Source organism: Borostomias antarcticus, assembly GCF_949987555.1.
Source record: "Borostomias antarcticus genome assembly, chromosome: 1".
NCBI classification, from domain to species: Eukaryota; Metazoa; Chordata; class Actinopteri; order Stomiiformes; family Stomiidae; genus Borostomias; species Borostomias antarcticus.
The window spans coordinates 21,018,645-21,046,473 of record NC_140234.1 but is presented as its reverse complement, the minus strand read 5'-3'; the positions used below and the strand labels follow the sequence as shown (position 1 = coordinate 21,046,473).

The 27,829-nt window shown below is 47.6% G+C and overlaps 1 protein-coding gene and 1 pseudogene across 2 annotated transcripts in view; both read right to left on the bottom strand.

The window, feature by feature from the left end:
- LOC311317705 (inactive peptidyl-prolyl cis-trans isomerase FKBP6-like) overlaps positions 1 to 12,465 on the bottom strand; it is a 12,970-nt pseudogene extending 505 nt beyond the window's left edge. The window contains exons 1-5 of the transcript in view: positions 12,385 to 12,465; positions 11,862 to 11,979; positions 11,654 to 11,743; positions 11,251 to 11,453; positions 10,352 to 10,469 (exon numbers count right to left, since the gene is read on the bottom strand). The product of the transcript in view is annotated as an inactive peptidyl-prolyl cis-trans isomerase FKBP6-like (transcript). The remainder of the gene's footprint in view (positions 1 to 10,351; positions 10,470 to 11,250; positions 11,454 to 11,653; positions 11,744 to 11,861; positions 11,980 to 12,384) is intronic.
- A 2,108-nt stretch (positions 12,466 to 14,573) lies between these two features.
- Positions 14,574 to 16,006, bottom strand: LOC311317607 (inactive peptidyl-prolyl cis-trans isomerase FKBP6-like; the record flags this gene model as incomplete). The annotated part of the gene is given in 6 exon segments (XM_084448680.1): positions 14,574 to 14,585; positions 14,828 to 14,900; positions 14,902 to 14,945; positions 15,293 to 15,495; positions 15,696 to 15,785; positions 15,904 to 16,006. Coding segments are annotated over 6 exon segments (525 nt in total).
- Between the last annotated feature and the right edge of the window lie 11,823 nt (positions 16,007 to 27,829).

Genomic DNA, 27,829 nt, shown 5'->3' with positions numbered 1-27,829 from the left:
GATTACTGTACATATTGATGTAGTGTGATTACTGTACATAGTGATGCAGTGTGATTACTGTACATAGTGATGCAGTGTGATTACTGTACATATTGATGTAGTGTGATTACTGTACATAGTGATGCAGTGTGATTACTGTACATATTGAGGTAGTGTGATTACTGTACATATTGAGGTAGTGTGATTACTCTACATATTGATGCAGTGTGATTACTGTACATATTGAGGTAGTGTGATTACTGTACATAGTGATGCAGTGTGATTACTGTACATATTGAGGTAGTGTGATTACTGTACATAGTGATGCAGTGTGATTACTATACATATTGAGGTAGTGTGATTACTGTACATATTGAGGTAGTGTGATTACTGTACATAGTGATGCAGTGTGATTACTGTACATATTGAGGTAGTGTGATTACTGTACATATTGAGGTAGTGTGATTACTGTACATACTGTAGTGATGCAGTGTGATTACTGTACATATTGAGGTAGTGTGATTACTGTACATATTGATGTAGTGTCATTACTGTACATATTGAGGTAGTGTGATTACTGTACATAGTGATGCAGTGTGATTACTGTACATATTGATGTAGTGTGATTACTGTACATACAGTATTAATGCAGTGTGATAACTGTACATATTGATGAGGGGTGATTACAGTTACATGTTGATGTGCCATATGTTCATGCAGCGAAAGGGTGAAAATCCTCTGAACCTAATTCAAGACATCCTGCTGAGTAGACAAAACACTTCCCTTGCACACACACGCACGCACATGCACACAAACACACACACACACACACACACACACAGAAATACACACACACAGAAACACACACACACACACGCACACACGCGCACACACACACACACACACACACACACACACTGACAGTTTCACATACAGTAGAAAACATACTAGAGAAAGAGAAGAATATGTCTCATAAGCATCATAACACAGGTCATTTCCCACCACATGGAAGCAGAGACAGTGCTCTGAAGATATCCATATATAATTATGTCTGAAATATTGCATAATATTGTTGGCATGAAGTGTGAATTACTTCATTATATTACATTACAGTCATTTAGCAGACGCTTTTATCCAAAGCGACTAACAATAATTGCATTTAACGTAGGAAGAGCCAATGTACTACTACTTGCCAGAACTCACAAGTGCATCTTCTCTCTAAAACAAGTGACTAAGAGCATAATCTAGTGCTGAAGGCAAAGTGCAAGAATAGCAAACTAAAGTACAGCGCAATACAATGCGATACAATACTTTGACTACAGGCTTGAAATAAAGTCTCCCAGCCTGAGAGTGAGAACATGTCCCTTTTGTCCTGTGTTCAGGTTCCATCTCAACTAACACTGATAAATGTGTACAATAATGAGCTGAACAAATTAATAGCACGTTTGACAATTTATGGTTTGTCCAGGCAAAGCCTCCTGCTCACATCCAAGGATGAGACTTGTTATATGAACAGAACACCTCCTGGAAGCACTCTAGCATTGCCAAGGCCACCTGTACCCTGCGTGTGCTATCTTTAGCATCTTCCCCTTGACAGGTGCAGTGTGTGCATGTGTGTGTGCGTGCGCGCCCACGTGTGTTTCGTGTACCCGTATATGTGTGTGTACGCGTCATGCAGAAAGAGTGTGTGTCACCCTGATGGTTTTAAAGGTGCGCAGAGACGGAAGGGGTGGCTCATGGGAGCTCTGGTGGGAGGAGATATTAGAATTTATTGGAAGGATCGCCCCTTGAGATGCAACATCCCATTTGCGAGGGGGTCCTATAAACACATACATTCTAAATACATACAGACAAAACAACATGACATACACTACAAATACACAGATACAGACAGCTCGCTCGCCCTCTCCCAGCCACGCCCCCAAACCCTCCCAGAGGAGGGAGGAGATATGAGGGTCTCCAGAGGAGGGAGGAGATATGAGGGTCTCCAGAGGAGGGAGGAGATATGACGGTCTCCAGAGGAGGGAGGAGATATGAGGCTCCCCCAGAGGAGGGAGGAGATATGAGGGTCTCCAGAAGAGGGAGGAGATACAGTTTGAGGGTCCCCAGAGGAAGGAGAAGGACCTGACCGCAGACAAAATGGCGAACCCCCTGTGAGCGCTGCCTATTTCAATGACTCATCTCTTCCGGGTGGCCTGTCCGTTGTTGCTCTGCCGTTTCTGCCTGTATTGTGAATAGATCCGTCAGCAGGGAGCATCTCGCCATGCTCCCCCAGGGGACAATATCTGTCAACGCTGTAACATCGTCATAAGCTGTTCCCTTGGCTCTGTGAACTTACACAAGCACTGATCCTCTCATGGCTCAGATCTCCTCTGTCACACTCAAACACATGACTTCCCTCTGTCACACTCAAACACATGACTTCCCTCTGTCACACTCAAACACATGACTTCCTCTGTCACACTCAAACACAGACTTCTTCTGTCCTCTCCTGAGGATGGAACTGCTAGGATTATCATCCGTTTCATTGACAGCGTCTCTCATCCCTGCCCCCCCCCTGGCGGGGTTGCTAGCTGCCCATCATCTCCGCTACGCCTCAGGAAGACAATCTTTCACCGTTCACCCTGTCATCACCACGGATAGAACTGCTCTCCCTACCATCACCACGGTTGGGACTGCATCTCTCAGTCAACCTTAACACAACAGTAGGCTACAGGTGATGGGCAACATCTGGACCGTTCTGAACAGAACAGAACAGAACAGAACAGAACAGAACAGAACAGAACAGAACAGAACAGAACAGAACAGAACAGAACAGAACAGAACAGAACAGAACAGAACAGAACAGAACAGGTCAAAGTACATCAGGTCAAAATACATACAAAGAAGTGTCACCTGGACGTGCAATAGTCAGCGTCTCTGTTGAACTCAAGACCGCCATCTAGTGGCCGCAGGAGGCTCAAGACAGTAAGCTGCAAGGAACAAGAATCTCCAATTTGCCCGACTTCAAACCATACACTAAAATCAACCAACATTATTGTATTGCATTGTGTTGTGTTGTATTGTATTCTATGTTCATGTCTACATATGTTCATGGTAAAAACATGTTGCGCATGAGTGAACCATTATTTGCCCAAATGACATGAAGAGGCGTTTCTACTGGGAAGGAGTCTATTCTGTACTGCATGGTTTAGACCAGCACACTACAGGCAAAGCGGCATATGCTCCCAGATCATAATATGCACACAAGTATAGGGAAATGATTCGTCTCAACATCGGTAGCCTAGCGTATTCCCATGCAGGGCAGATTTGCATTAGGCTACAGCGGTCGTTCTGATTCGCGGAGCAGCTTGCTGCCCTAACCGCGCAGAAGCTCTTATCCGAGCAAGCTGGATCCCCGTCTAATTCTGGCAGAGGCCGCGCTATCAGGCTGGAGGTCAGATATAATGCGCAAACGGTCAATACGGTAACTGAGATGCAGACGGGGCAGCGGCGTGCGTGAGATTGAGACGGGCCTGTGGTCCGGGGCTCTGGAGAGTGGAGACGGTGGTGGGAGATTGATTTTGTCTCAGCGTGACAGCGTACTGCGTGGGGAGTTGGCCCGTCCACTGGGTGCCTAGCTCACATCTCACTGTTCCGTCATAGTATTACTTACAGGACCGGTGGACAGAACATTTCCTGTCACTTTGGAATCAGCTTCGGGACGCAGTTTAGAATGAAATGACCCAACATGCCCTGAGGCACATCTACGCATGTGAAGAGGTCAACATGCACACTCTCGAAAATGTTTGTGGTGCTGGAAGTGTGTGTGTGTGTGTGTGTGTGCGCGCGTGCGTGTGTGTGAGAATGTGAGTGTGTGTTGTAATGTTTATTCTGTCAACACTTCACACTTTTCTCTGATTTATTCTGTCAACATTTCACATTGAGACACTTACAGAATAAAGCAGAGAAAAGGGTGTGTGGGAGTATGCAATTATCTACTAGAAAACATCTATACATGTACAGTAACACATTTGGAATGACAACAATGCAACACAGACTCTCTCTCTATCTCTCACACACACACACACACACACACACACACACACACACACACACACACACACACACACACACACAGTTCCGACCTCACAATCTCCTTTGTAAAATGCAGGGAGACTTTGGCTGATCAAAGTCAAATCCAAATAGAGCTGGAGTGAAAACAACCCCACTGTCCTTCAAATGCAAGGCTGATTCACACTCCCCTTCAGCTCAGATCTATCTATCTATCTATCATCTATCTATCTATCTATCTATCTATCTATCTATCTATCTATCTATCTATCTATCTATCTATCTATCTATCTATCTAATCTAATCCGATCTAATCTAATCTATGGTGAAAATATATAAATCATGCCTTTGACCAGAGGAAATAATGCTAAAGTGTTTGGAAGCCAGTTTAAAGCCAACTACTTTTGGACCTAGTTGACACATCCCTAACACAGTAGCCCATGTGCTTTAAGGCTAGCCTGCGGTGGGTACAGTCCTTGCACTCTATCGATTACAGCGGTGTGTTTGTGTGTATGTGTGTGAGAGAGAGAGAGAGGGAGAGAGACGAGCCATGTCCATGACCCTGAGCTAGGGAGCCACCAGAGAGAGTCTTTGTTCCCACAGAGCACCCATCACTCTGAGGTCACCTCTCTCCATGGTGAGCATGGGAGAGAGAGCCAGGAGACGGGACCTTCACCTCCTACTGTAGAACACCATCCATTAACTGAAGGTGGACCAAACATAACCAAACATAGGCCTAGAGCTTGTTTAGACGTATGGACTTCGTGTTTAGGAATTATGAAACTTATGTACATCTATAGTTTTCACATAAACAACTCTGTGGCTTTATAGTCATCTTAACACTGATTTCATCAATGGCTGATCTCGTTTTTGTTAGGAAGTTTGTGTGTGTCACAAGCTGCATGACCTGAAATAAACGATAAAGCCGCCATGTTTGTTGAAAAGGAAGTCTGGAATCAGGGGACGGACGGATGGGGTCCAGACTGATTTGCGAGAGAAACACAAGTGAGCTTGTCAGATCAGGATGGTCTCACCAGGCTAGTAGGGTGGAAGTAGGTGAAAGATAAATGATATTTCATTATGTAAGTACGGAGATGTACAGTAATCTCGCCACCTGGTCCTGAGTCTACCCCGCGGCCTCCTCCCAGCTGGACACGCCTGGAACACCTCCCTAGGTTAGACTGAATGTATCCGTCTCAGTCATCCGGGAGAGACTCGGAGTAGAGTAGCTGCTCCTTTGCGTCGAAAGGAGCCAGTGGAGATGGTTCGGGCATCTAGTGAGGATGCCTCCTGGGCGTGTCCAGGCATGTCCAGCTGGGAGGAGGCCAGACATTCTCTCTCTGACTGATAGTGTGTTGAACCTTTGTTGTGTGTTGCACACACACAAACAAACACACAATATAATTCCAGTTTCTGGAGAGCTGGCAGCAAACTGCTGTGGTGTTAGAGTTGTACTGTACCCAATTTGCAAAAATGCGAAGGGTCTGGAAACTCTTAATTTACATTTGATTTCCAAGGGGCATTTTCAATGGGCATTGATCAAAATGCCTCTGGATACAACTGGATAAACCTATAACCAATCAGAGCAATGATCAGAGCAATCTTGTTTGTAACGACCACATAAGTCCATTGTGAAGTTTGGAGACACACATAATGGCACAGAGCAGTTATTGGGCTGAAAGGAAGAAAGAAAGAGAGAAAAGGTCACTACAACAACATAACACACGTACTCATTTGAAATATTCGACCTGGCTTAAATACAATGTCCCCTGGCTAGTGTGACATACAGCATGGGTTGTATGTTATTATACAGAACAGTATGTGTTGTGTGTGATATAGGTATAGTTGTGTGTTATATACAGTATGTGTTGTGTGTGATATAGGTATAGTTGTGTGTTATATACAGTGTGTTATGTGTGATATAGGTATAATTATGTGTTATATACAGTATGTGTTGTGTGTGATATAGGTATAGTTGTGTTATATACAGTATGTGTTGTGTGTGATATAGGTATAGTTGTGTGTTATATACAGAATGTGTTGTGTGTGATATAGGTATAGTTGTGTGTTATATACAGTATGTGTTGTCAATCAATCAATCAATCAATCAATCAATCAATCAAAGCTTTATTTGTATAGCGCATTTCATACACAGAGGCAACACAATGCGCTTTACAGAGAACAAGGGAGGTGGGCATACAACCCACCCCTACATATTCCAGAGGGAAGAAAAAAAACAGTAATCACCCGGGGGTCAGATAAGTGAGCTGTAAAAATTCTTCCCTGACCCCTCTCAACAAGGCGATCGAGCAAGCTCCTGGAGTATGTTTGTCTACCGGCTAAGAACATGTATAAAGCAGTACATTAAATTAAATTACATTCAGAGTAAGAGAGGCTCAAAAAGCATCATAGGAGAGACATGGCAAATACTGGTGTGTGTTTGCTATGGCCCAGGCCTAAAGCCGGAAGTGGGCTGGTGTATGTCTGTGTGTACGTGTGTGTGTGTTAACTAAATGCTACGACATCCACAGCAGACACAGGGGTATCTATTGGACTCCGGGAGGTCTGCTGGTGACAGTGGGGCATCCACTGGACCTGGTTAGAAGATAGGAGGGAGAGAGAGAGGCACTAGGGAGAGGGAAGGCAAAACAGGTTTAGTAGCACACAGAGCCATAAAAGCAATACAGATATTGAAACAGGCAACCTGGAGAAAGCTCCTGGAATATATTTGTCGAACGGCTAAGAACATTTATAGAGCAATAAATTACATTAAATTACATTTTCAGAGGGTATAATTATGTGTTATATACAGTGTGTGTTGTGTGTGCTATAGGTATAGTTGTGTGTTATATACAGTATGTGTTCCGTGTGATATAGGTATAGTTATGTGTTATATACAGTATGTGTTGTGTGTGGTATAGGTATAGTTATGTGTTATACAGTATACAGTGTGTGTTGTGTGTTGTATAGGTATAGTTGTGTGTTGTATACAGTGTGTGTTGTGTGTGATATAGGTAGAGTTGTGTGTTATATACAGTGTGTGTTGTGTGTGATATAGGTAGAGTTATGTGTTATATACAGTGTGTGTTGTGTGTGGTATAGGTATAGTTGTGTGTTATATACAGTGTGTGTTGTGTGTGATATAGGTATAGTTGTGTGTTATATACAGTGTGTGTTGTGTGTGATATAGGTATAGTTGTGTGTTATATACAGTGTGTGTTGTGTGTGATATAGGTATAGTTATGTGTTATATACAGTATGTGTTGTGTGTGATATAGGTATAGTTATGTGTTATATACTGTACAGTGTGTGTTGTGTGTGGTATAGGTATAGTTGTGTGTTATATACAGTGTGTGTTGTGTGTGGTATAGGTATAGTTGTGTGTTATATACAGTATGTGTTGTATGTGGTATAGGTATAGTTGTGTTATATACAGTATGTGTTGTGTGTGATATAGGTATAGTTGCGTGTTATATACAGTGTGTGTTGTGTGTGGTATAGGTATAGTTGTGTGTTATATACAGTGTGTGTTGTGTGTGGTATAGGTATAGTTGTGTGTTATATACAGTGTGTGTTGTGTGTGGTGTAGGTATAGTTGTGTGTTGTACCTATACAGTGTGTGTTATGTGTGGTATAGATGTAGTTGAGTGATACAGTATGTGTTGTGTGTTACAGTATATTCACACATACTGTAACACACAAGCCAAAATATCTGAAGTTAGTGGGATACGGCACCAAGGTACAGTAATACTTCATATATCTGTCTAACGTTACCTGTAAGTTAACTAACGTTAGCTAGCCAACTAGGGCAATAAATTGCTAACTAACGTTAGATGCACGTCTCTAATTTACCTGGGTAACGCTACCATCCCCTTGTCGCCCACGGGGGTCTAAATAGTTTCGGATTCTGGTAGAAAATCCATTTGCTGCCATGATGGTTAGCTACCTTTCGGTAGTTTCTCAATACGGGTTACACCGTCGCTGACAGTAACTATCTAGTTTATCTCGCACGTTGAGGTGACTAGTGAGTAGGCCAAGTAGTTAGTTAACTAACGTCAGTCGCTAGGTGGCGGTTAGAGCAATCATCCGGGAAATGTCGGGGTCAAAATTGAGTTCTCAGGTGTTTGAAGTTTGAAAAGGGAACATTAGCGGCTGATGACAGGTGCGTTTTTATATATCTACTGATTTATTTGCTATTTAAGTCTTTATTGTGTTGCGTACAATAATTAACAATCAAATGGTCATTATAAAATGTAGACTAGACGTAGCCTATTATTTACCAGTGATGAAGTGTTTGCCGCAGACAAACAAATTTGGGATCCCATTGTCATGACTCAATGGCATTGACTTCCCTTGGGGTCCTCCCTCCGCCTGAAGCTATAAAATGCGTCTTTTGCCCTCTCTTAACCTACTTGGTAGTAAGGAGAACCGAATGTATGTATGAGTTTTATTGGTTATGGTGCACGACACAACACAGCAACTTTGGTGACAGCCTCAGCCTCTTGCTCTTCTAGGCTATCTCTAGTTTTGATCACTTTTTCACCCAAAGTGGGCGTGTCCGTCAAAGCTGACGTCAAGTAGCTCCAGTCTCACTTCCCGTCATGCCTTTCGCGTGTATGCAGAGAGAACGAGGTGCCCAGATATTTATATTTTAGACGTCCCAAAATACCTCACATGTCTACCAACGTACACTATTTATGGTAGACGTTAACTTGCTGAAATGCGCGTTTTTTGTTTTTCCACCATAACCGCGAATGGTAAGGCTGAGAAAGTAGTCTCCGTAGGGGTCGGTCTATCAATTCAGTACACTCTGGTTTCTCTTCAGAGCGCATAAATCTTTCGCCTTTTACTAAAGATTTCCGTGGAGAGGAACATTACGAGTATCAACCAATTTTTTGATGCCCTGCTTTAATGCGGGGCTGCCTAATGTGTTCAAATAAAACGTGCGAACGGATGAACGTTATCCATTAGCGATAGCGAACTTATCTACTAACTGACTTTGCTGTGTCGATGCACACATTGGCGTGCAAGGCTTTAGAAAAACAACGTTCTTTACAGTGAAAGCCGTCAGGAATCCACCCAAAAATCCAGTTACATCAAACCGGACCGATCTTTCTACCAAACCGGTAGAAAATTAATTAGCCTACAGGTGTCAAAGCCAGGCCACATGATATAAACATGACTAACCAAATTAATCACGTTCACATCACAAACTTTCAAGTCTGTTGTAGTATTTTATTATACTTTATAAATATACAAATGTCAAACAAAATATATGCACAAAAGGACATCAATATTATATAATACATTTTCAAAAATATATGTTTTTCTTTAATTATACATCCTATTAACTTCAATTGTAGTTTTAATATCTGACCCAGCATTTAGTACCAAGCCCATGCTGTTGGATTCATTTTCAAACTACAACAAAGTCAATAGCCCATGCTAGTAAATTGACAACATGTACAACAAACTCAATAATATTCAAATTATACTGTGGTTTTGGGATCAATCATACTATTTCACAGTTGTTGAACAAAAAAGTTGAATTATGAGAATATACCAAACACAACCAAAGAATTCTTCACACTTACAGTTATATATGAGTCATTTCATGTGTTTTCAATCTGACTTTTGCCAGAGCAGTTTCCTTTTTTAAAGAATGCATGCAAATCTCTCCATTTAAGTTTTACTCCATATGCTAATAGTATTGAATCTTTCCTGCTGGGGGCAGGGTTTTCCTTTAGTAATCTAGGGGGATACAGGCTGTTTATTATAGGATTTTTGTTTAAAATCCACTCTGACAGTAATTTGTGTCAGTGCATTTGCTGAGAAATGATAGCATCAAAAGGTACAATAAATTTAGTGTGATTTCCAATAAACGTTCAACATGTTACAATAGCGTAATAGTACATTGTCCTCCAAACTCTAAAGCACCTCCATTTTTAAATCACCAATCACAAATTCACAGGGACACCTAAGTCCTTGGACACCAGTAGAGCTACAGGGGCAGATCAGGGACACACCACCATCCCACACACACACGTCACAGGGTTATCTTCAGGCCAAAGTTCAACATTACACATAAATCCCATTACTTAAAAGGCATTGGATATGCCAGCATTTAGATTAGTCTTTTAAATTGTTACTATGGCGCCACCTATGGATGAATCATGGTCATTCTTTCTGGTATAGTTACTCGTGGTCACTAGTTGCAGTTACAAATGTAAAGAATTGTTGCTCAAGGACTTTGAGTTATTTGACAATTTCCAGGAAAATAATAATAGTAGAAAATCAGGGCCCGTTTCACCAGAGCTACCTGCTTGTAGCGGTCTTTGGCGTCATCAAAGCGACTCTGGTTGAAGCAGCGGTTGCCAAAGCTGCGCTGTGTCCACCACACTGAGGAGGGTAGACAGAGCTACAGTGTTCTGCTCCTCCTGGTGACAGAGAGGGGAGAGAGAGGGAGGGAGAGAGAGAGAGGGGGGAGAGAGCAAGGGAGACAGAGGGGAGAGAGAGGGAGGGGGGGGGGGCAGAGAGGGGAGAGAGAGGGAGGGAGAGAGGGAGGGAGACAGAGAGGGGAGAGAGGGAGGGAGGAGACAGAGAGGGGAGAGAGGGAGGGAGGAGAGAGAGAGAGACGGAGAGGGGAGAGAGGGAGGGAGGAGAGAGAGGGGAGAGAGGGAGGGAGGAGAGAGGGACAGAGAGTTGAGAGAGGGAGGGAGGAGAGAGAGAGGGAGACAGAGAGGGGAGAGAGGGAGGGAGGAGAGAGAGAGGGAGACAGAGAGGGGAGAGAGGGAGGAGAGAGGGGGAGAGAGGGGGTGTGAGAGAGGGAGACAGAGGGGAGAGAGGGGGAGAGAGGGAGGGAGAGAAGGAGGGGGGGGAGAGAGAGACAGAGGGGAGAGAGAGGGAGGGAGAGAAGGAGGGGGGGAGGGAGAGAGGGGGAGAGAGGGAGGGAGAGAAGGAGGGGGGGAGAGAGAGAGAGGGAGACAGAGGGGAGAGAGAGGGGGGGAGCGGGAGAGAGGGAGGGGAGAAAGAAGGGAGCGAGAGTGGGGAGAGGGGGAGATGATAAGCAGTCAATGACACTAACAGAACAAAACAAGATTTTTTTTGTTCCATGTGAAACAGCACAGCCATAAAGTATTGTCATCTGACAGGATGCATTTTCACCTGCTGAATTTGTTCTCTGCTACACTATGTTGTTCTTCACTCCTTAGTCCTTACCAGGCTCAGAGCCATGAAGTCATTCACTTGGGCCGAGTCAAGGAAGTCCAGAACCTGGACCTCGTAGAGCACAGTGGCAGCTGGGGGGATGTGAGGAGGACAGCCCATCTCCCCGTAGGCATAATCAGGCAGCAGGAGGAACCTGGAGAACTCTCCCTTCCTCATGGTCCGGAGACCAAGCTCCAGGCCATACAGTGTCACGTCTGTGAGGGAACATTAACTGACTGATTTTTTTATTTAAACAAATACATCACAAGATTCCTCATTTCCTGAGGATGGCACATGTCATGAAAGTATTCCAAAACACTTCTTTCCAAAAGGACGTGTGTGTGACTGAGGAAAACATGATTAATGCAACCGCTGTCGAAAAGCAGGGGCACAGCTGTGTGTGTATCACACGCACCCCTTCCAAGCTTCATCATCCTTGGATACTTCTGGTGGTTTGTGGTCTCGAACGGTCGCTCCGAATACTCCAGAAATCCAGAAAAGCGAACTGTGGATGGATTGAAGGTAACATTAACAAAAGAGCACCCATTCAAGTAGATGATGTATATATAGCATATACGTTTGTGTGTAGGAAGGAAGGTAGCCAGGGTATATTTTAAACCTACGTGATACTGATGCATCTCTAGGCACTGGAGGGCCTTCTCCGGGCTGCACCACCTCCTTCAGGATCCCGCCATCACCCAGGACGTCCTGCATCTGTAGCCCCATGCGGTGGAACGGGCCCTAGCATAAAACAAACAACAGGAAAGGTTCGTTCAAGCTAGCTGGCAGGTAGTTGCTTACTTTCATCGCCTTCATTTCTTTTATATATTTCTAGCCATGGATTGTAATGAATCGACCGAGCTAGAGCTGTAGCACCAGACAGTTCGCCGTTCAGAATTTTGGCACGCGTGCACCAGTGGATGCTCGTGATGCACGTGACCCCATAACCCGCACGACAGCGCGCGTTTGTCTTGATCTTAAAATCTGTTTAACTCCAATAAAATATCTGAAGTTAGTGGGATACGGCACCAAGGTACAGTAATACTTCATATATCTGTCTAACGTTACCTGTAAGTTAACTAACGTCAGCTAGCCAACTAGGGCAATAAATTGCTAACTAACGTTAGATGCACGTCTCTAATTTACCTGGGTAACGCTACCATCCCCTTGTCTCCCACGGGGGTCTAAATAGTTTCGGATTCTGGTAGAAAATCCATTTGCTGCCATGATGGTTAGCTACCTTTCGGTAGTTTCTCAATACGGGTTACACCGTCGCTGACAGTAACTATCTAGTTTATCTCGCACGTTGAGGTGACTAGTGAGTAGGCCAAGTAGTTAGTTAACTAACGTCAGTCGCTAGGTGGCGGTTAGAGCAATCATCCGGGAAATGTCGGGGTCAAAATTGAGTTCTCAGGTGTTTGAAGTTTGAAAAGGGAACAGCGGCTGATGACAGGTGCGTTTTTATATATCTACTGATTTATTTGCTATTTAAGTCTTTATTGTGTTGCGTACAATAATTAACAATCAAATGGTCATTATAAAATGTAGACTAGACGTAGCCTATTATTTACCAGTGATGAAGTGTTTGCCGCAGACAAACAAATTTGGGGTCCCATTGTCATGACGCAATGGCATTGACTTCCCTTGGGGTCCTCCCTCCGCCTGAAGCTATAAAATGCGTCTTTTGCCCTCTCTTAACCTACTTGGTAGTAAGGAGAACCGAATGTATGTGAGTTTTATTGGTTATGGTGCACGACACAACACAGCAACTTTGGTGACAGCCTCAGCCTCTTGCTCTTCTAGGCTATCTCTAGTTTTGATCACTTTTTCACCCAAAGTGGGCGTGTCCGTCAAAGCTGACGTCAAGTAGCTCCAGTCTCACTTCCCGTCATGCCTTTCGCGTGTATGCAGAGAGAACGAGGTGCCCAGATATTTATATTTTAGACGTCCCAAAATACCTCACATGTCTACCAACGTACACTATTTATGGTAGACGTTAACTTGCTGAAATGCGCGTTTTTTGTTTTTCCACCATAACCGGGAATGGTAAGGCTGAGAAAGTAGTCTCCGTAGGGGTCGGTCTATCAATTCAGTACACTCTGGTTTCTCTTCAGAGCGCATAAATCTTTCGCCTTTTACTAAAGATTTCCGTGGAGAGGAACATTACGAGTATCAACCAATTTTTTGATGCCCTGCTTTAATGCGGGGCTGCCTAATGTGTTCAAATAAAAAGTGCGAACGGATGAACGTTATCCATTAGCGAGAGCGAACTTATCTACTAACTGGCTTTGCTGTGTCGATGCACACATTGGCGTGCAAGGCTTTAGAAGAACAACGTTCTTTACAGTGAAAGCCGTCAGGAATCCACCCAAAAATCCAGTTACATCAAACCGGACCGATCTTTCTACCAAACCGGTAGAAAATTAATTAGCCTACAGGTGTCAAAGCCAGGCCACATGATATAAACATGACTAACCAAATTAATCACGTTCACATCACAAACTTTCAAGTCTGTTGTAGTATTTTATTATACTTTATAAATATAAAAATGTCAAACAAAATATATGCACAAAAGGACATCAATATTATATAATACATTTTCAAAAATATATGTTTTTCTTTAATTATAAATCCTATTAACTTCAATTGTAGTTTTAATATCTGACCCAGCATTTAGTACCAAGCCCATGCTGTTGGATTCATTTTCAAACTACAACAAAGTCAATAGCCCATGCTAGTAAATTGACAACATGTACAACAAACTCAATAATATTCAAATTATACTGTGGTTTTGGGATCAATCATACTATTTCACAGTTGTTGAACAAAAAAGTTGAATTATGAGAATATACCAAACACAACCAAATAATTCTTCACACTTACAGTTATATATGAGTCATTTCATGTGTTTTCAATCTGACTTTTGCCAGAGCAGTTTCCTTTTTTAAAGAATGCATGCAAATCTCTCCATTTAAGTTTTACTCCATATGCTAATAGTATTGAATCTTTCCTGCTGGGGGCAGGGTTTTCCTTTAGTAATCTAGGGGGATACAGGCTGTTTATTATAGGATTTTTGTTTAAAATCCACTCTGACAGTAATTTGTGTCAGTGCATTTGCTGAGAAATGATAGCATCAAAAGGTACAATAAATTTAGTGTGATTTCCAATAAACGTTCAACATGTTACAATAGCGTAATAGTACATTGTCCTCCAAACTCTAAAGCACCTCCATTTTTAAATCACCAATCACAAATTCACAGGGACACCTAAGTCCTTGGACACCAGTAGAGCTACAGGGGCAGATCAGGGACACACCACCATCCCACACACACACGTCACAGGGTTATCTTCAGGCCAAAGTTCAACATTACACATAAATCCCATTACTTAAAAGGCATTGGATATGCCAGCATTTAGATTAGTCAGCCACCTATGGATGAATCATGGTCATTCTTTCTGGTATAGTTACTCGTGGTCACTAGTTGCAGTTACAAATTTAAAGCATTGTTGCTCAAGGACTTTGAGTTATTTGACAATTTCCAGGAAAATAATAATAGTAGAAAATCAGGGCCCGTTTCACCAGAGCTACCTGCTTGTAGCGGTCTTTGGCGTCATCAAAGCGACTCTGGTTGAAGCAGCGGTTGCCAAAGCTGCGCTGTGTCCACCACACTGAGGAGGGTAGACAGAGCTACAGTGTTCTGCTCCTCCTGGTGACAGAGAGGGGAGAGAGAGGGAGGGAGAGAGAGAGAGGGGGGAGAGAGGGAGGGGGGGGAGGGAGAGAGGGGGAGAGAGGGAGGGAGAGAAGGAGGGGGGGAGAGAGAGAGAGGGAGAGAGAGGGGGGGAGCGGGAGAGAGGGAGGGGAGAAAGAAGGGAGCGAGAGTGGGGAGAGGGGGAGATGATAAGCAGTCAATGACACTAACAGAACAAAACAAGATTTTTTTTGTTCCATGTGAAACAGCACAGCCATAAAGTATTGTCATCTGACAGGATGCATTTTCACCTGCTGAATTTGTTCTCTGCTACACTATGTTGTTCTTCACTCCTTAGTCCTTACCGGGCTCAGAGCCATGAAGTCATTCACTTGGGCCGAGTCAAGGAAGTCCAGAACCTGGACCTCGTAGAGCACAGTGGCAGCTGGGGGGATGTGAGGAGGACAGCCCATCTCCCCGTAGGCATAATCAGGCAGCAGGAGGAACCTGGAGAACTCTCCCTTCCTCATGGTCCGGAGACCAAGCTCCAGGCCATACAGTGTCACGTCTGTGAGGGAACATTAACTGACTGATTTTTTTATTTAAACAAATACATCACAAGATGCCTCATTTCCTGAGGATGGCACATGTCATGAAAGTATTCCAAAACACTTCTTGCCAAAAGGACGTGTGTGTGACTGAGGAAAACATGATTAATGCAACCGCTGTCGAAAAGCAGGGGCACAGCTGTGTGTGTATCACACGCACCCCTTCCAAGCTTCATCATCCTTGGATACTTCTGGTGGTTTGTGGTCTCGAACGGTCGCTCCGAATACTCCAGAAATCCAGAAAAGCGAACTGTGGATGGATTGAAGGTAACATTAACAAAAGAGCACCCATTCAAGTAGATGATGTATATATAGCATATACGTTTGTGTGTAGGAAGGAAGGTAGCCTGGGTATATTTTAAACCTACATGATATTGATGCATCTCTAGGCACTGGAGGGCCTTCTCCGGGCTGCACCACCTCCTTCAGGATCCCGCCATCACCCAGGACGTCCTGCATATGTAGCCCCATGCGGTGGAACGGGCCCTAGCATAAAACAAACAACAGGAAAGGTTCGTTCAAGCTAGCTGGCAGGTAGTTGCTTACTTTCATCGCCTTCATTTCTTTTATATATTTCTAGCCATGGATTGTAATGAATCGACCGAGCTAGAGCTGTAGCACCAGACAGTTCGCCGTTCAGAATTTTGGCACGCGTGCACCAGTGGATGCTCGTGATGCACGTGACCCCATAACCTGCACGACAGCGCGCGTTTGTCTTGATCTTAAAATCTGTTTAACTCCAATAAAATATCTGAAGTTAGTGGGATACGGCACCAAGGTACAGTAATACTTCATATATCTGTCTAACGTTACCTGTAAGTTAACTAACGTTAGCTAGCCAACTAGGGCAATAAATTGCTAACTAACGTTAGATGCACGTCTCTAATTTACCTGGGTAACGCTACCATCCCCTTGTCGCCCACGGGGGTCTAAATAGTTTCGGATTCTGGTAGAAAATCCATTTGCTGCCATGATGGTTAGCTACCTTTCGGTAGTTTCTCAATACCGGTTACACCGTCGCTGACAGTAACGAAGGTTACGTATTGTAACCCCAGTTCTACGAGTGGAGCGGAGCCCCATAGGGGGGCGCTAGCGCTCCTATTGGTAACCCATGTTGGCATGCCAACAACCAATCTGAAGATAAAAACATGTACTCTTATCGTCCTAACCAATCACAGACCCCCCACCTACTATAAAGGTGGCTAAACCCCAGCAATCTGCTCTCCCACACTAAGTCAGACGAGCTAGAAAGCTAGAGGCAGGGCCCGGAAAAAAACCCTATGGGGCTCCGCTCCACTCGTAGAACTGGGGTTACAATACGTAACCTTCGTTCTACATCGTGGAGCTACGCCCCATAGGGGGGCGCTAGCGCTCCTATTGGTAACAGGCGGAGCTCCAGCGATGCCCACAATGTACGCGGGCCAGGCCGACATAAAAACATCAACCCACTGGAGGCAAGGGAGTACACAAGCACCACACAGTAGTAAAGTGCAACTCCCTCCACCCGAACCCCAACGGAGGGCCGGTCAGGCAATAAGACGGGCGGACGAGGCAAAGGACCGCAAACGGAACGCAAGGGTCCCCTGGTGTCCACCAGGAGCTCAAAACCAAAGGCCGCGCACCCCGCACAGGGGGCGGAACAATGGTCAAGCCGCATAAACATGCAAGTAAAACTGGCTGGGAGTACCGACCAACACAGCCATGCCATCTCAGGGCGTGGCCCTAGCAGCGAAACTCAGGACAGAGTCCGCCAGGGAGCTAGATGGCACATCCAGTAGATAGAAGCGGATAAAAGGCGACGGCGACGCCCAGGACGCCGCCGCACAGATATCCTCCACACACACCCCTTGAAAGAGCGCAACCGAAGCGGCAACACCCCTAGTGGAGTGCGCGCGCACCCGGCCAGGCAAAGGGCGACCTGCCGCGGTATACGCAGCAGAGATGCCCTCACAAAGCCAGCGAGAGAGGCGCTGCTTGGAAAGGGGGGAGCCCAGCTTGCCCGCACCGTAGCATACGAGCAGCTGAGGTGTGGTCCTGAACGAGGCCGTGCGCCCAATGTAAACAGAGAGCGCACGGACCGGGCACAAGAGATGCAACCGGGCGCCCTCCACCGAGCAGTGCGGAGGAGGAGAAAAGGCGCGCAGCTCCAGAGGCCTAGCACTATAAGAGTGCCTAACCACCTTGGGCAGGAAAACCGGGTTGGGCCTCAGAACGGCCTTACTGCCGTCCCCAGTGATGGTGAGGCAGCCCGGCTGCGTCGACAGCGCACACAGATCACTCACTCGCTTACCCGAGGATAATGCGAGGAGCAATGCCGAGTGCTGATCACAGCCGCGGAGAGACCCCTCCGAGCTAATCTGCGCCGTTCAGTAACCAGGCCACCAAGCGCTGACCCAGAACCGGGGGGGCCTGTATCGTGCCGCCCGCCTGGGACAGGGCATCCCGCCCGTACGGAATGAGCCAAGGGCGAACCTGAACCAGAGCCATCAGTTCCGCGAACCATCGCGCACTGGGACGGTCTGGCGCAACCAGGATCACTGTCCGACGCTCGGACCGTATTCTGGTCAACAGCATAGGAATGATCGCCACTGAGGGGAAGGCATAGAGCAGGCCCTCCGGCCAAGGGGTGTGCGCAAAGGCGTCCACTCCCAGCGGGGGGCTGTCCGTCCGACTCAGAGAGAACCAAAGAGGACAGTGAGCATTCTCCCTTGTGGCGAACAGGTCCACCTTCGCACGACCGAAGCGCGCCCAAAGATGTGACACAATCTGAGGATGCAGCCTCCACTCGTCGTGGCGCGGCCCGCACCTCGACATGAGGTCGGCGCCGACATTCAAGTGGCCCGGAATGTGCTGAGCCTGGAGGGAGCTCAAATTGGAGCTCGCCCACAGCCACAACCTCACCGCCGCGCGATGAAGAGCCACTGAGCGGACACCACCCTGACGGTTGATGTAGGCTACCGTGGCACGGTTGTCCGAGCGCACTAGCACAGGGAGCCCCCTCAGCGCAGGTGCAAAGTGCCGAAGAACCAGCAACACAGTCTCCAGCTCCAGGAGATTGATGTGCCTGTTCTCGCCAGGAGGCCAACGGCCCCCCACGGCTTGGGACAGGCACGTCCCTCCCCAGCCGGAGAGGGAAGCGTCCGTGAAAATCGGTACGCGGAACGACACCCTGCCTAGAGGGACACCACGCGCGATGATGCGCGGGTTCCTCCAGGAAACCAGGTCCGTAGCCAGGGACCCGGGCAACGTCACCATCTTGAATTTGTCCCTGCTGACATTCAGATGAAGACGTGCGAACCAACGTTGTAAGCCACGCATGTGCAGGAGGCCCAGCGGAACCACCGCGTGGGCCGATGACATTAAGCCCAGCAAACGCATCACCGTCAGAGCCCTGACCACCCTCCCTGGCAGGCAGATAGAGAGTGCCCGGGCCAGAGCATCGCGCCTCGGCGCCGCCAGGGACGCGCGCATCGAGACAGAGTCCAAGCTGAGACCCAGATAAATCACAGACTGAGACGGGCGCGGGGTGCTCTTTTCCCAGTTGATGGCGAAACCCAAGCCTGTGAGATGAGTCACAAGCCGGGAGGTGTGCGACCTGGCCTGAGCGGCCGACGAGGCGAGGATCAGAAGGTCGTCCAGGTAGGCGAGCACTCTGATGCCCTCGCGCCTCAGCGGTAGAATCGCCGTTTCCAGGCACTTGGAAAACACCAGAGGAGCCAGCGCATAACCGAACGGGAGCCTGGTGTACTCGTAAGCCACACCCTGGACGGCAAAACGCAGAAACTTTCTGTGACCCTCTCTGATGGGAACATGAAAGTATGCGTCCTTCAGATCTATGCTTGTGAAGAAGTCTCCCTGGAGAACGGAGTCCAACAGGTGCCTCACTGTGAGCATACGAAAATGCCGTTTGGCTACGCATTTGTTCAGAAGGCGCAGGTCGAGGATGGGACGCATCCCCCCTGTCCGCTTCGGAACGAGGAAGTAACGAGAGTAAAATCCCGCCCCCGAGCGGCTCGGTGGAACCACCGCTATCGCCTCCTTGGATAGGAGCTCCGCTATCTCCGACTGGAGAGCGCTCTCCTGCCGCGGACCCGAGACCACAGTCTCCACCACCCCGGTGAAGGACGGAGGGTGGGCGATAAACTGGATCGCATACCCCGATGACAGGATGCGAAACAGCCAGCGAGGGAGGCATGGCAACCGCATCCACGCCACTCTGCATAGCGAGAGAGGGCCCGCCGCCGTGCGCGGGACGTTCGCCAGAAAGCGATCGTATTCTAGAACGGCCCCGACCGCCACCGCTGGCACCTCCCCACCCGTGGGGGCTGCCGCAGTCCAAGGGGGGCCGCATATGAAAGGGAGGCGAACCGCAGACACTGACATCACACACCGACTTACTCGAAGTGGGGGCAACATCAATGTCAGTACAGTGTAAACGTCCTCCAGAGCCCGGAGACGTAAGCCCGCAAATAGCCCGAGAGCTGTTGTGAAAACCAACTAGCATCTCTGCAGACAGTGGGGCCGCGTTAGTGTATGCACACGAAGAGGCCACCGACTTAACCTGAGCAGCGGTAGCCCTTGTATCGCTCACAACGCAAGGAAAGGGAGCATCGCTCTCATATGCAAATGAGGCAGACGGCTGAAGTAGCGGAGCCCTGTCATTGTATGCAAATGAGGCCGCCGCCGACATAGACTCAGGCTGTGTGGAGGCAGACGCCTTTGAACTTGCCGAGAAAAGTCGGGGAATCTTGCTCCCATATGCAAATGAGGCAGACGACCCATACCGCTGCAGCGCAACGGGGGAAACCAATGACGTACGAGCATTCAAATTTGAAATATAGCAGAGCGAGCGCTCAATTTCAAACGAAGTTCGCTCAACGGTCCTAACGACATCAACCGTCTCTCGGGCTGTGTGCGAGAGTAGCTTAGTCGAACGAGACACAGGGGCTTCATTTCCCAGCCGTTCACGATGGTGCGGTACACGAATACCTGCGCTCACCGTAGAAGTAGCAGAGAACGCCTTCCCAGTATTACACACCAAGCGAGACACAGGCTTAACTCTATGTCGAGCCCTCCTCTTGGAAACGGAAAGTCTAGCTACCGAAAGCTGACCCGTAGAGGGGGAAGGCTGCCCGACAAACTTCCTTGATATCCCCGACGGGGTAGGAAGAGTAGCCAGGCTAGCGCTAGCCAACTGAGTGGATGAACTGGCCCGTAGTTTACTTGAGTGATAACGGGGCAGAACAGCGCTACCCTCCACCGACTTAATTCTCTCGGTAGAGAGCGGAGGGGCAGGCGCAACCATCTCAGAACCAGAACCCAGAGACACATTAATCATAGCATCAGACTGTCGAGCATGGAAATGACACAAGTGACCACCGGTGTACACATGAACACGCTCTTTATTGTGCGAACCCCTAATACAGGGACCACAACCAGCCTCTAACGTGAGGGGAGGGCCATCGTGAACAATAGCAGCCTGAGCAGACGTTAATTGTCACGCATTAGCGCCGGGCTTCTTTCTCTTCCACCGCGGAGCAGGACCTTGGCGAGCGGTGGAAGGAGCACGGGGAGCCTGAGCGGACCGCTGGCTCGCGGGAGGGGGACCGGGGGCAGCCCTCGGAGGGGCGGACCTCGCCGTCCTCTTCCTCCTCTTTACGGGGGCACGGGAGGCAGCAGACTGGGACCTCTGGACCCCGAGATGCCTGGCCACCAGCTTGGACTGCTCCTCAACCCTGCCGAGGCGTTCCAGGGTTTCGCCGGCGGCAGAGCCGAACAGCCCGGACCGGTAGATGGGAGCGTTCAGCAGAGCCGTGCGAGCTGTGTCGTTCACCGAGGAGACGCCCAGCCACAGCAGGCGATGGTGCACCACAGCGTTAGCCATGACGCGGCCAGTGCAGATCGCGGCAGCCTGGCAGAGCTGCATGGCCGCTCCAGCCGCAGCCTGGAGGTCGGGAACCCGTTCGGGCGATGGCGAGGCGCCGCTGCTCAACTCCGATGCCAGGGTAGTGACCAGGATGGAGATGGAGGAGACGGCGGCCGTGGCCTGGGCAGCGAGGACATACATGCGGTCCGAGAGGGTAGCCGCCTGTCGGTCTCGCGCCCCGGGAAGCTGAGGCTTCTTGGTATTGCTCCACGCCGCCGCACCAGGAGCGAAGTGGGCGGCAAAGGAGGGCTCGAGCGCCGGGACGCCACCAGAGATGTCGCGTTCATAGCCAAACACACGCGTGGCTTCAATCCAGGCGCGAACCGGGGCCTTAGCCTGCTCGAGGGGCGCCACCCAGGTACTCTCGACAAACTTGTCGATATGTTCCATGACCGGGAGGGGCCGCTTGATTCTCCGCGTCGAGAGCTCGAAGCAAGAAATGCCCCAGAGGTTGGTGCAATTCGCCTCAGGCTCTGACGGGAGGGGAATTCCGATGGAGACCGCCACGCGCTCAAGTATACCGGGGAACACCCTCCGGAATACGAGCGGCTTGGCCCCACCGGAATCCCGGGGCTCATCGTCTGGGGGGCCGCCCTCGCCGCCGGCGGGGGGCTCGGAGCCAGACACAGATGAGCCCGTGCGTGGGGAGGGGCCCTGAGAGGCGGGCAACTCCCCACTGTCCTCCGAGTCACTACAATCCCCAGAGTCGTCGTCGGAAGGCTCGGACTCGCAGGAGGGGAGAGGACAGGGGACGGCACTCCGTGCGCGCCAGAAGTCCAGGCGGGCACGCCTGAATTCAGAGGGCAGCAGCGCGCACTGGGAGCACGGCGGGTTGGGAGAAACTCCCTCTTCGGCGTGGCTCTTCCCCAGGCACGCCACACACCGGTCGTGGCGGTCCTCCGGGTCCAAGGCACCACAGCCGCAGTCCTCGACCCGCGGGGCATCTTCTTCCAGAAGAGGAGGGGCGGGGACGTCCATCGGGGATCCAGCGCCGGAGCCCCTCAGAGGTAGGTCGCCGCCGCTCTTCTCGCTCTTCTTAGTCTTCTTCATCTTAGAAAGGTTTCCTTCAGCTGCTTGAAAGCTCGTCTGAAAATGGGAGAGCAGATTGCTGGGGTTTAGCCACCTTTATAGTAGGTGGGGGGTCTGTGATTGGTTAGGACGATAAGAGTACATGTTTTTATCTTCAGATTGGTTGTTGGCATGCCAACATGGGTTACCAATAGGAGCGCTAGCGCCCCCCTATGGGGCGTAGCTCCACGATGTAGAACTATCTAGTTTATCTCGCACGTTGAGACTGACTAGTGAGTAGGCCAAGTAGTTAGTTAACTAACGTCAGTCGCTAGGTGGCGGTTAGAGCAATCATCCGGGAAATGTCGGGGTCAAAATTGAGTTCTCAGGTGTTTGAAGTTTGAAAAGGGAACAGCGGCTGATGACAGGTGCGTTTTTATATATCTACTGATTTATTTGCTATTTAAGTCTTTATTGTGTTGCGTACAATAATTAACAATCAAATGGTCATTATAAAATGTAGACTAGACGTAGCCTATTATTTACCAGTGATGAAGTGTTTGCCGCAGACAAACAAATTTGGGGTCCCATTGTCATGACGCAATGGCATTGACTTCCCTTGGGGTCCTCCCTCCGCCTGAAGCTATAAAATGCGTCTTTTGCCCTCTCTTAACCTACTTGGTAGTAAGGAGAACCGAATGTATGTATGAGTTTTATTGGTTATGGTGCACGACACAACACAGCAACTTTGGTGACAGCCTCAGCCTCTTGCTCTTCTAGGCTATCTCTAGTTTTGATCACTTTTTCACCCAAAGTGGGCGTGTCCGTCAAAGCTGACGTCAAGTAGCTCCAGTCTCACTTCCCGTCATGCCTTTCGCGTGTATGCAGAGAGAACGAGGTGCCCAGATATTTATATTTTAGACGTCCCAAAATACCTCACATGTCTACCAACGTACACTATTTATGGTAGACGTTAACTTGCTGAAATGCGCGTTTTTTGTTTTTCCACCATAACCGGGAATGGTAAGGCTGAGAAAGTAGTCTCCGTAGGGGTCGGTCTATCAGTTCAGTACACTCTGGTTTCTCTTCAGATCGCATAAATCTTTCGCCTTTTACTAAAGATTTCCGTGGAGAGGAACATTACGAGTATCAACCAATTTTTTGATGCCCTGCTTTAATGCGGGGCTGCCTAATGTGTTCAAATAAAAAGTGCGAACGGATGAACGTTATCCCTCAGCGGTAGCGATCTTATACTGACTGGCTTTGCTGTGTCGATGCACACATTGGCGTGCAAGGCTTTAGAAGAACAACGTTCTTTACAGTGAAAGCCGTCAGGAATCCACCCAAAAATCCAGTTACATCAAACCGGACCGATCTTTCTACCAAACCGGTAGAAAATTAATTAGCCTACAGGTGTCAAAGCCAGGCCACATGATATAAACATGACTAACCAAATTAATCACGTTCACATCACAAACTTTCAAGTCTGTTGTAGTATTTTATTATACTTTATAAATATAAAAATGTCAAACAAAATATATGCACAAAAGGACATCAATATTATATAATACATTTTCAAAAATATATGTTTTTCTTTAATTATAAATCCTATTAACTTCAATTGTAGTTTTAATATCTGACCCAGCATTTAGTACCAAGCCCATGCTGTTGGATTCATTTTCAAACTACAACAAAGTCAATAGCCCATGCTAGTAAATTGACAACATGTACAACAAACTCAATAATATTCAAATTATACTGTGGTTTTGGGATCAATCATACTATTTCACAGTTGTTGAACAAAAAAGTTGAATTATGAGAATATACCAAACACAACCAAATAATTCTTCACACTTACAGTTATATATGAGTCATTTCATGTGTTTTCAATCTGACTTTTGCCAGAGCAGTTTCCTTTTTTAAAGAATGCATGCAAATCTCTCCATTTAATTTTTACTCCATATGCTAATAGTATTGAATCTTTCCTGCTGGGGGCAGGGTTTTCCTTTAGTAATCTAGGGGGATACAGGCTGTTTATTATAGGATTTTTGTTTAAAATCCACTCTGACAGTAATTTGTGTCAGTGCATTTGCTGAGAAATGATAGCATCAAAAGGTACAATAAATTTAGTGTGATTTCCAATAAACGTTCAACATGTTACAATAGCGTAATAGTACATTGTCCTCCAAACTCTAAAGCACCTCCATTTTTAAATCACCAATCACAAATTCACAGGGACACCTAAGTCCTTGGACACCAGTAGAGCTACAGGGGCAGATCAGGGACACACCACCATCCCACACACACACGTCACAGGGTTATCTTCAGGCCAAAGTTCAACATTACACATAAATCCCATTACTTAAAAGGCATTGGATATGCCAGCATTTAGATTAGTCAGCCACCTATGGATGAATCATGGTCATTCTTTCTGGTATAGTTACTCGTGGTCACTAGTTGCAGTTACAAATTTAAAGCATTGTTGCTCAAGGACTTTGAGTTATTTGACAATTTCCAGGAAAATAATAATAGTAGAAAATCAGGGCCCGTTTCACCAGAGCTACCTGCTTGTAGCGGTCTTTGGCGTCATCAAAGCGACTCTGGTTGAAGCAGCGGTTGCCAAAGCTGCGCTGTGTCCACCACACTGAGGAGGGTAGACAGAGCTACAGTGTTCTGCTCCTCCTGGTGACAGAGAGGGGAGAGAGAGGGAGGGAGAGAGAGAGAGGGGGGAGAGAGCAAAGGAGACAGAGGGGAGAGAGAGGGAGGGGGGGGGCAGAGAGGGGAGAGAGAGGGAGGGAGAGAGGGAGGGAGACAGAGAGGGGAGAGAGGGAGGGAGGGAGGAGAGAGAGAGACGGAGAGGGGAGAGAGGGAGGGAGGAGAGAGAGAGGGGAGAGAGGGAGGGAGGAGAGAGAGAGGGAGACAGAGAGGGGAGAGAGGGAGGGAGGAGAGAGGGAGACGGAGAGGGGAGGGAGGGAGGAGAGAGAGAGGGAGACAGAGAGGGGAGAGAGGGAGGAGAGAGGGGGAGAGAGGGGGTGTGAGAGAGGGAGACAGAGGGGAGAGAGGGGGAGAGAGGGAGGGAGAGAAGGAGGGGGGGGAGAGAGAGAGAGAGACAGAGGGGAGAGAGAGGGAGGGGGGGGGAGGGAGAGAGGGGGAGAGAGGGAGGGAGAGAAGGAGGGGGGGAGAGAGAGAGAGGGAGACAGAGGGGGGGAGCGGGAGAGAGGGAGGGGAGAAAGAAGGGAGCGAGAGTGGGGAGAGGGGGAGATGATAAGCAGTCAATGACACTAACAGAACAAAACAAGATTTTTTTTGTTCCATGTGAAACAGCACAGCCATAAAGTATTGTCATCTGACAGGATGCATTTTCACCTGCTGAATTTGTTCTCTGCTACACTATGTTGTTCTTCACTCCTTAGTCCTTACCAGGCTCAGAGCCATGAAGTCATCCACTTGGGCCGAGTCAAGGAAGTCCAGAACCTGGACCTCGTAGAGCACAGTGGCAGCTGGGGAGATGTGAGGAGGACAGCCCATCTCCCCGTAGGCATAATCAGGCAGCAGGAGGAACCTGGAGAACTCTCCCTTCCTCATGGTCCGGAGACCAAGCTCCAGGCCATACAGTGTCACGTCTGTGAGGGAACATTAACTGACTGATTTTTTTATTTAAACAAATACATCACAAGATGCCTCATTTCCTGAGGATGGCACATGCCATGAAAGTATTCCAAAACACTTCTTGCCAAAAGGACGTGTGTGTGACTGAGGAAAACATGATTAATGCAACCGCTGTCGAAAAGCAGGGGCACAGCTGTGTGTGTATCACACGCACCCCTTCCAAGCTTCATCATCCTTGGATACTTCTGGTGGTTTGTGGTCTCGAACGGTCGCTCCGAATACTCCAGAAATCCAGAAAAGCGAACTGTGGATGGATTGAAGGTAACATTAACAAAAGAGCACCCATTCAAGTAGATGATGTATATATAGCATATACGTTTGTGTGTAGGAAGGAAGGTAGCCAGGGTATATTTTAAACCTACGTGATACTGATGCATCTCTAGGCACTGGAGGGCCTTCTCCGGGCTGCACCACCTCCTTCAGGATCCCGCCATCACCCAGGACGTCCTGCATCTGTAGCCCCATGCGGTGGAACGGGCCCTAGCATAAAACAAACAACAGGAAAGGTTCGTTCAAGCTAGCTGGCAGGTAGTTGCTTACTTTCATCGCCTTCATTTCTTTTATATATTTCTAGCCATGGATTGTAATGAATCGACCGAGCTAGAGCTGTAGCACCAGACAGTTCGCCGTTCGGAATTTTGGCACGCGTGCACCAGTGGATGCTCGTGATGCACGTGACCCCATAACCTGCACGACAGCGCGCGTTTGTCTTGATCTTAAAATCTGTTTAACTCCAATAAAATATCTGAAGTTAGTGGGATACGGCACCAAGGTACAGTAATACTTCATATATCTGTCTAACGTTACCTGTAAGTTAACTAACGTTAGCTAGCCAACTAGGGCAATAAATTGCTAACTAACGTTAGATGCACGTCTAATTTACCTGGGTAACGCTACCATCCCCTTGTCGCCCACGGGGGTCTAAATAGTTTCGGATTCTGGTAGAAAATCCATTTGCTGCCATGATGGTTAGCTACCTTTTGGTAGTTTCTCAATACCGGTTACACCGTCGCTGACAGTAACTATCTAGTTTATCTCGCACGTTGAGACTGACTAGTGAGTAGGCCAAGTAGTTAGTTAACTAACGTCAGTCGCTAGGTGGCGGTTAGAGCAATCATCCGGGAAATGTCGGGGTCAAAATTGAGTTCTCAGGTGTTTGAAGTTTGAAAAGGGAACATTAGCGGCTGATGACAGGTGCGTTTTTATATATCTACTGATTTATTTGCTATTTAAGTCTTTATTGTGTTGCGTACAATAATTAACAATCAAATGGTCATTATAAAATGTAGACTAGACGTAGCCTATTATTTACCAGTGATGAAGTGTTTGCCGCAGACAAACAAATTTGGGGTCCCATTGTCATGACTCAATGGCATTGACTTCCCTTGGGGTCCTCCCTCCGCCTGAAGCTATAAAATGCGTCTTTTGCCCTCTCTTAACCTACTTGGTAGTAAGGAGAACCGAATGTATGTATGAGTTTTATTGGTTATGGTGCACGACACAACACAGCAACTTTGGTGACAGCCTCAGCCTCTTGCTCTTCTAGGCTATCTCTAGTTTTGATCACTTTTTCACCCCAAGTGGGCGTGTCCGTCAAAGCTGACGTCAAGTAGCTCCAGTCTCACTTCCCGTCATGCCTTTCGCGTGTATGCAGAGAGAACGAGGTGCCCAGATATTTATATTTTAGACGT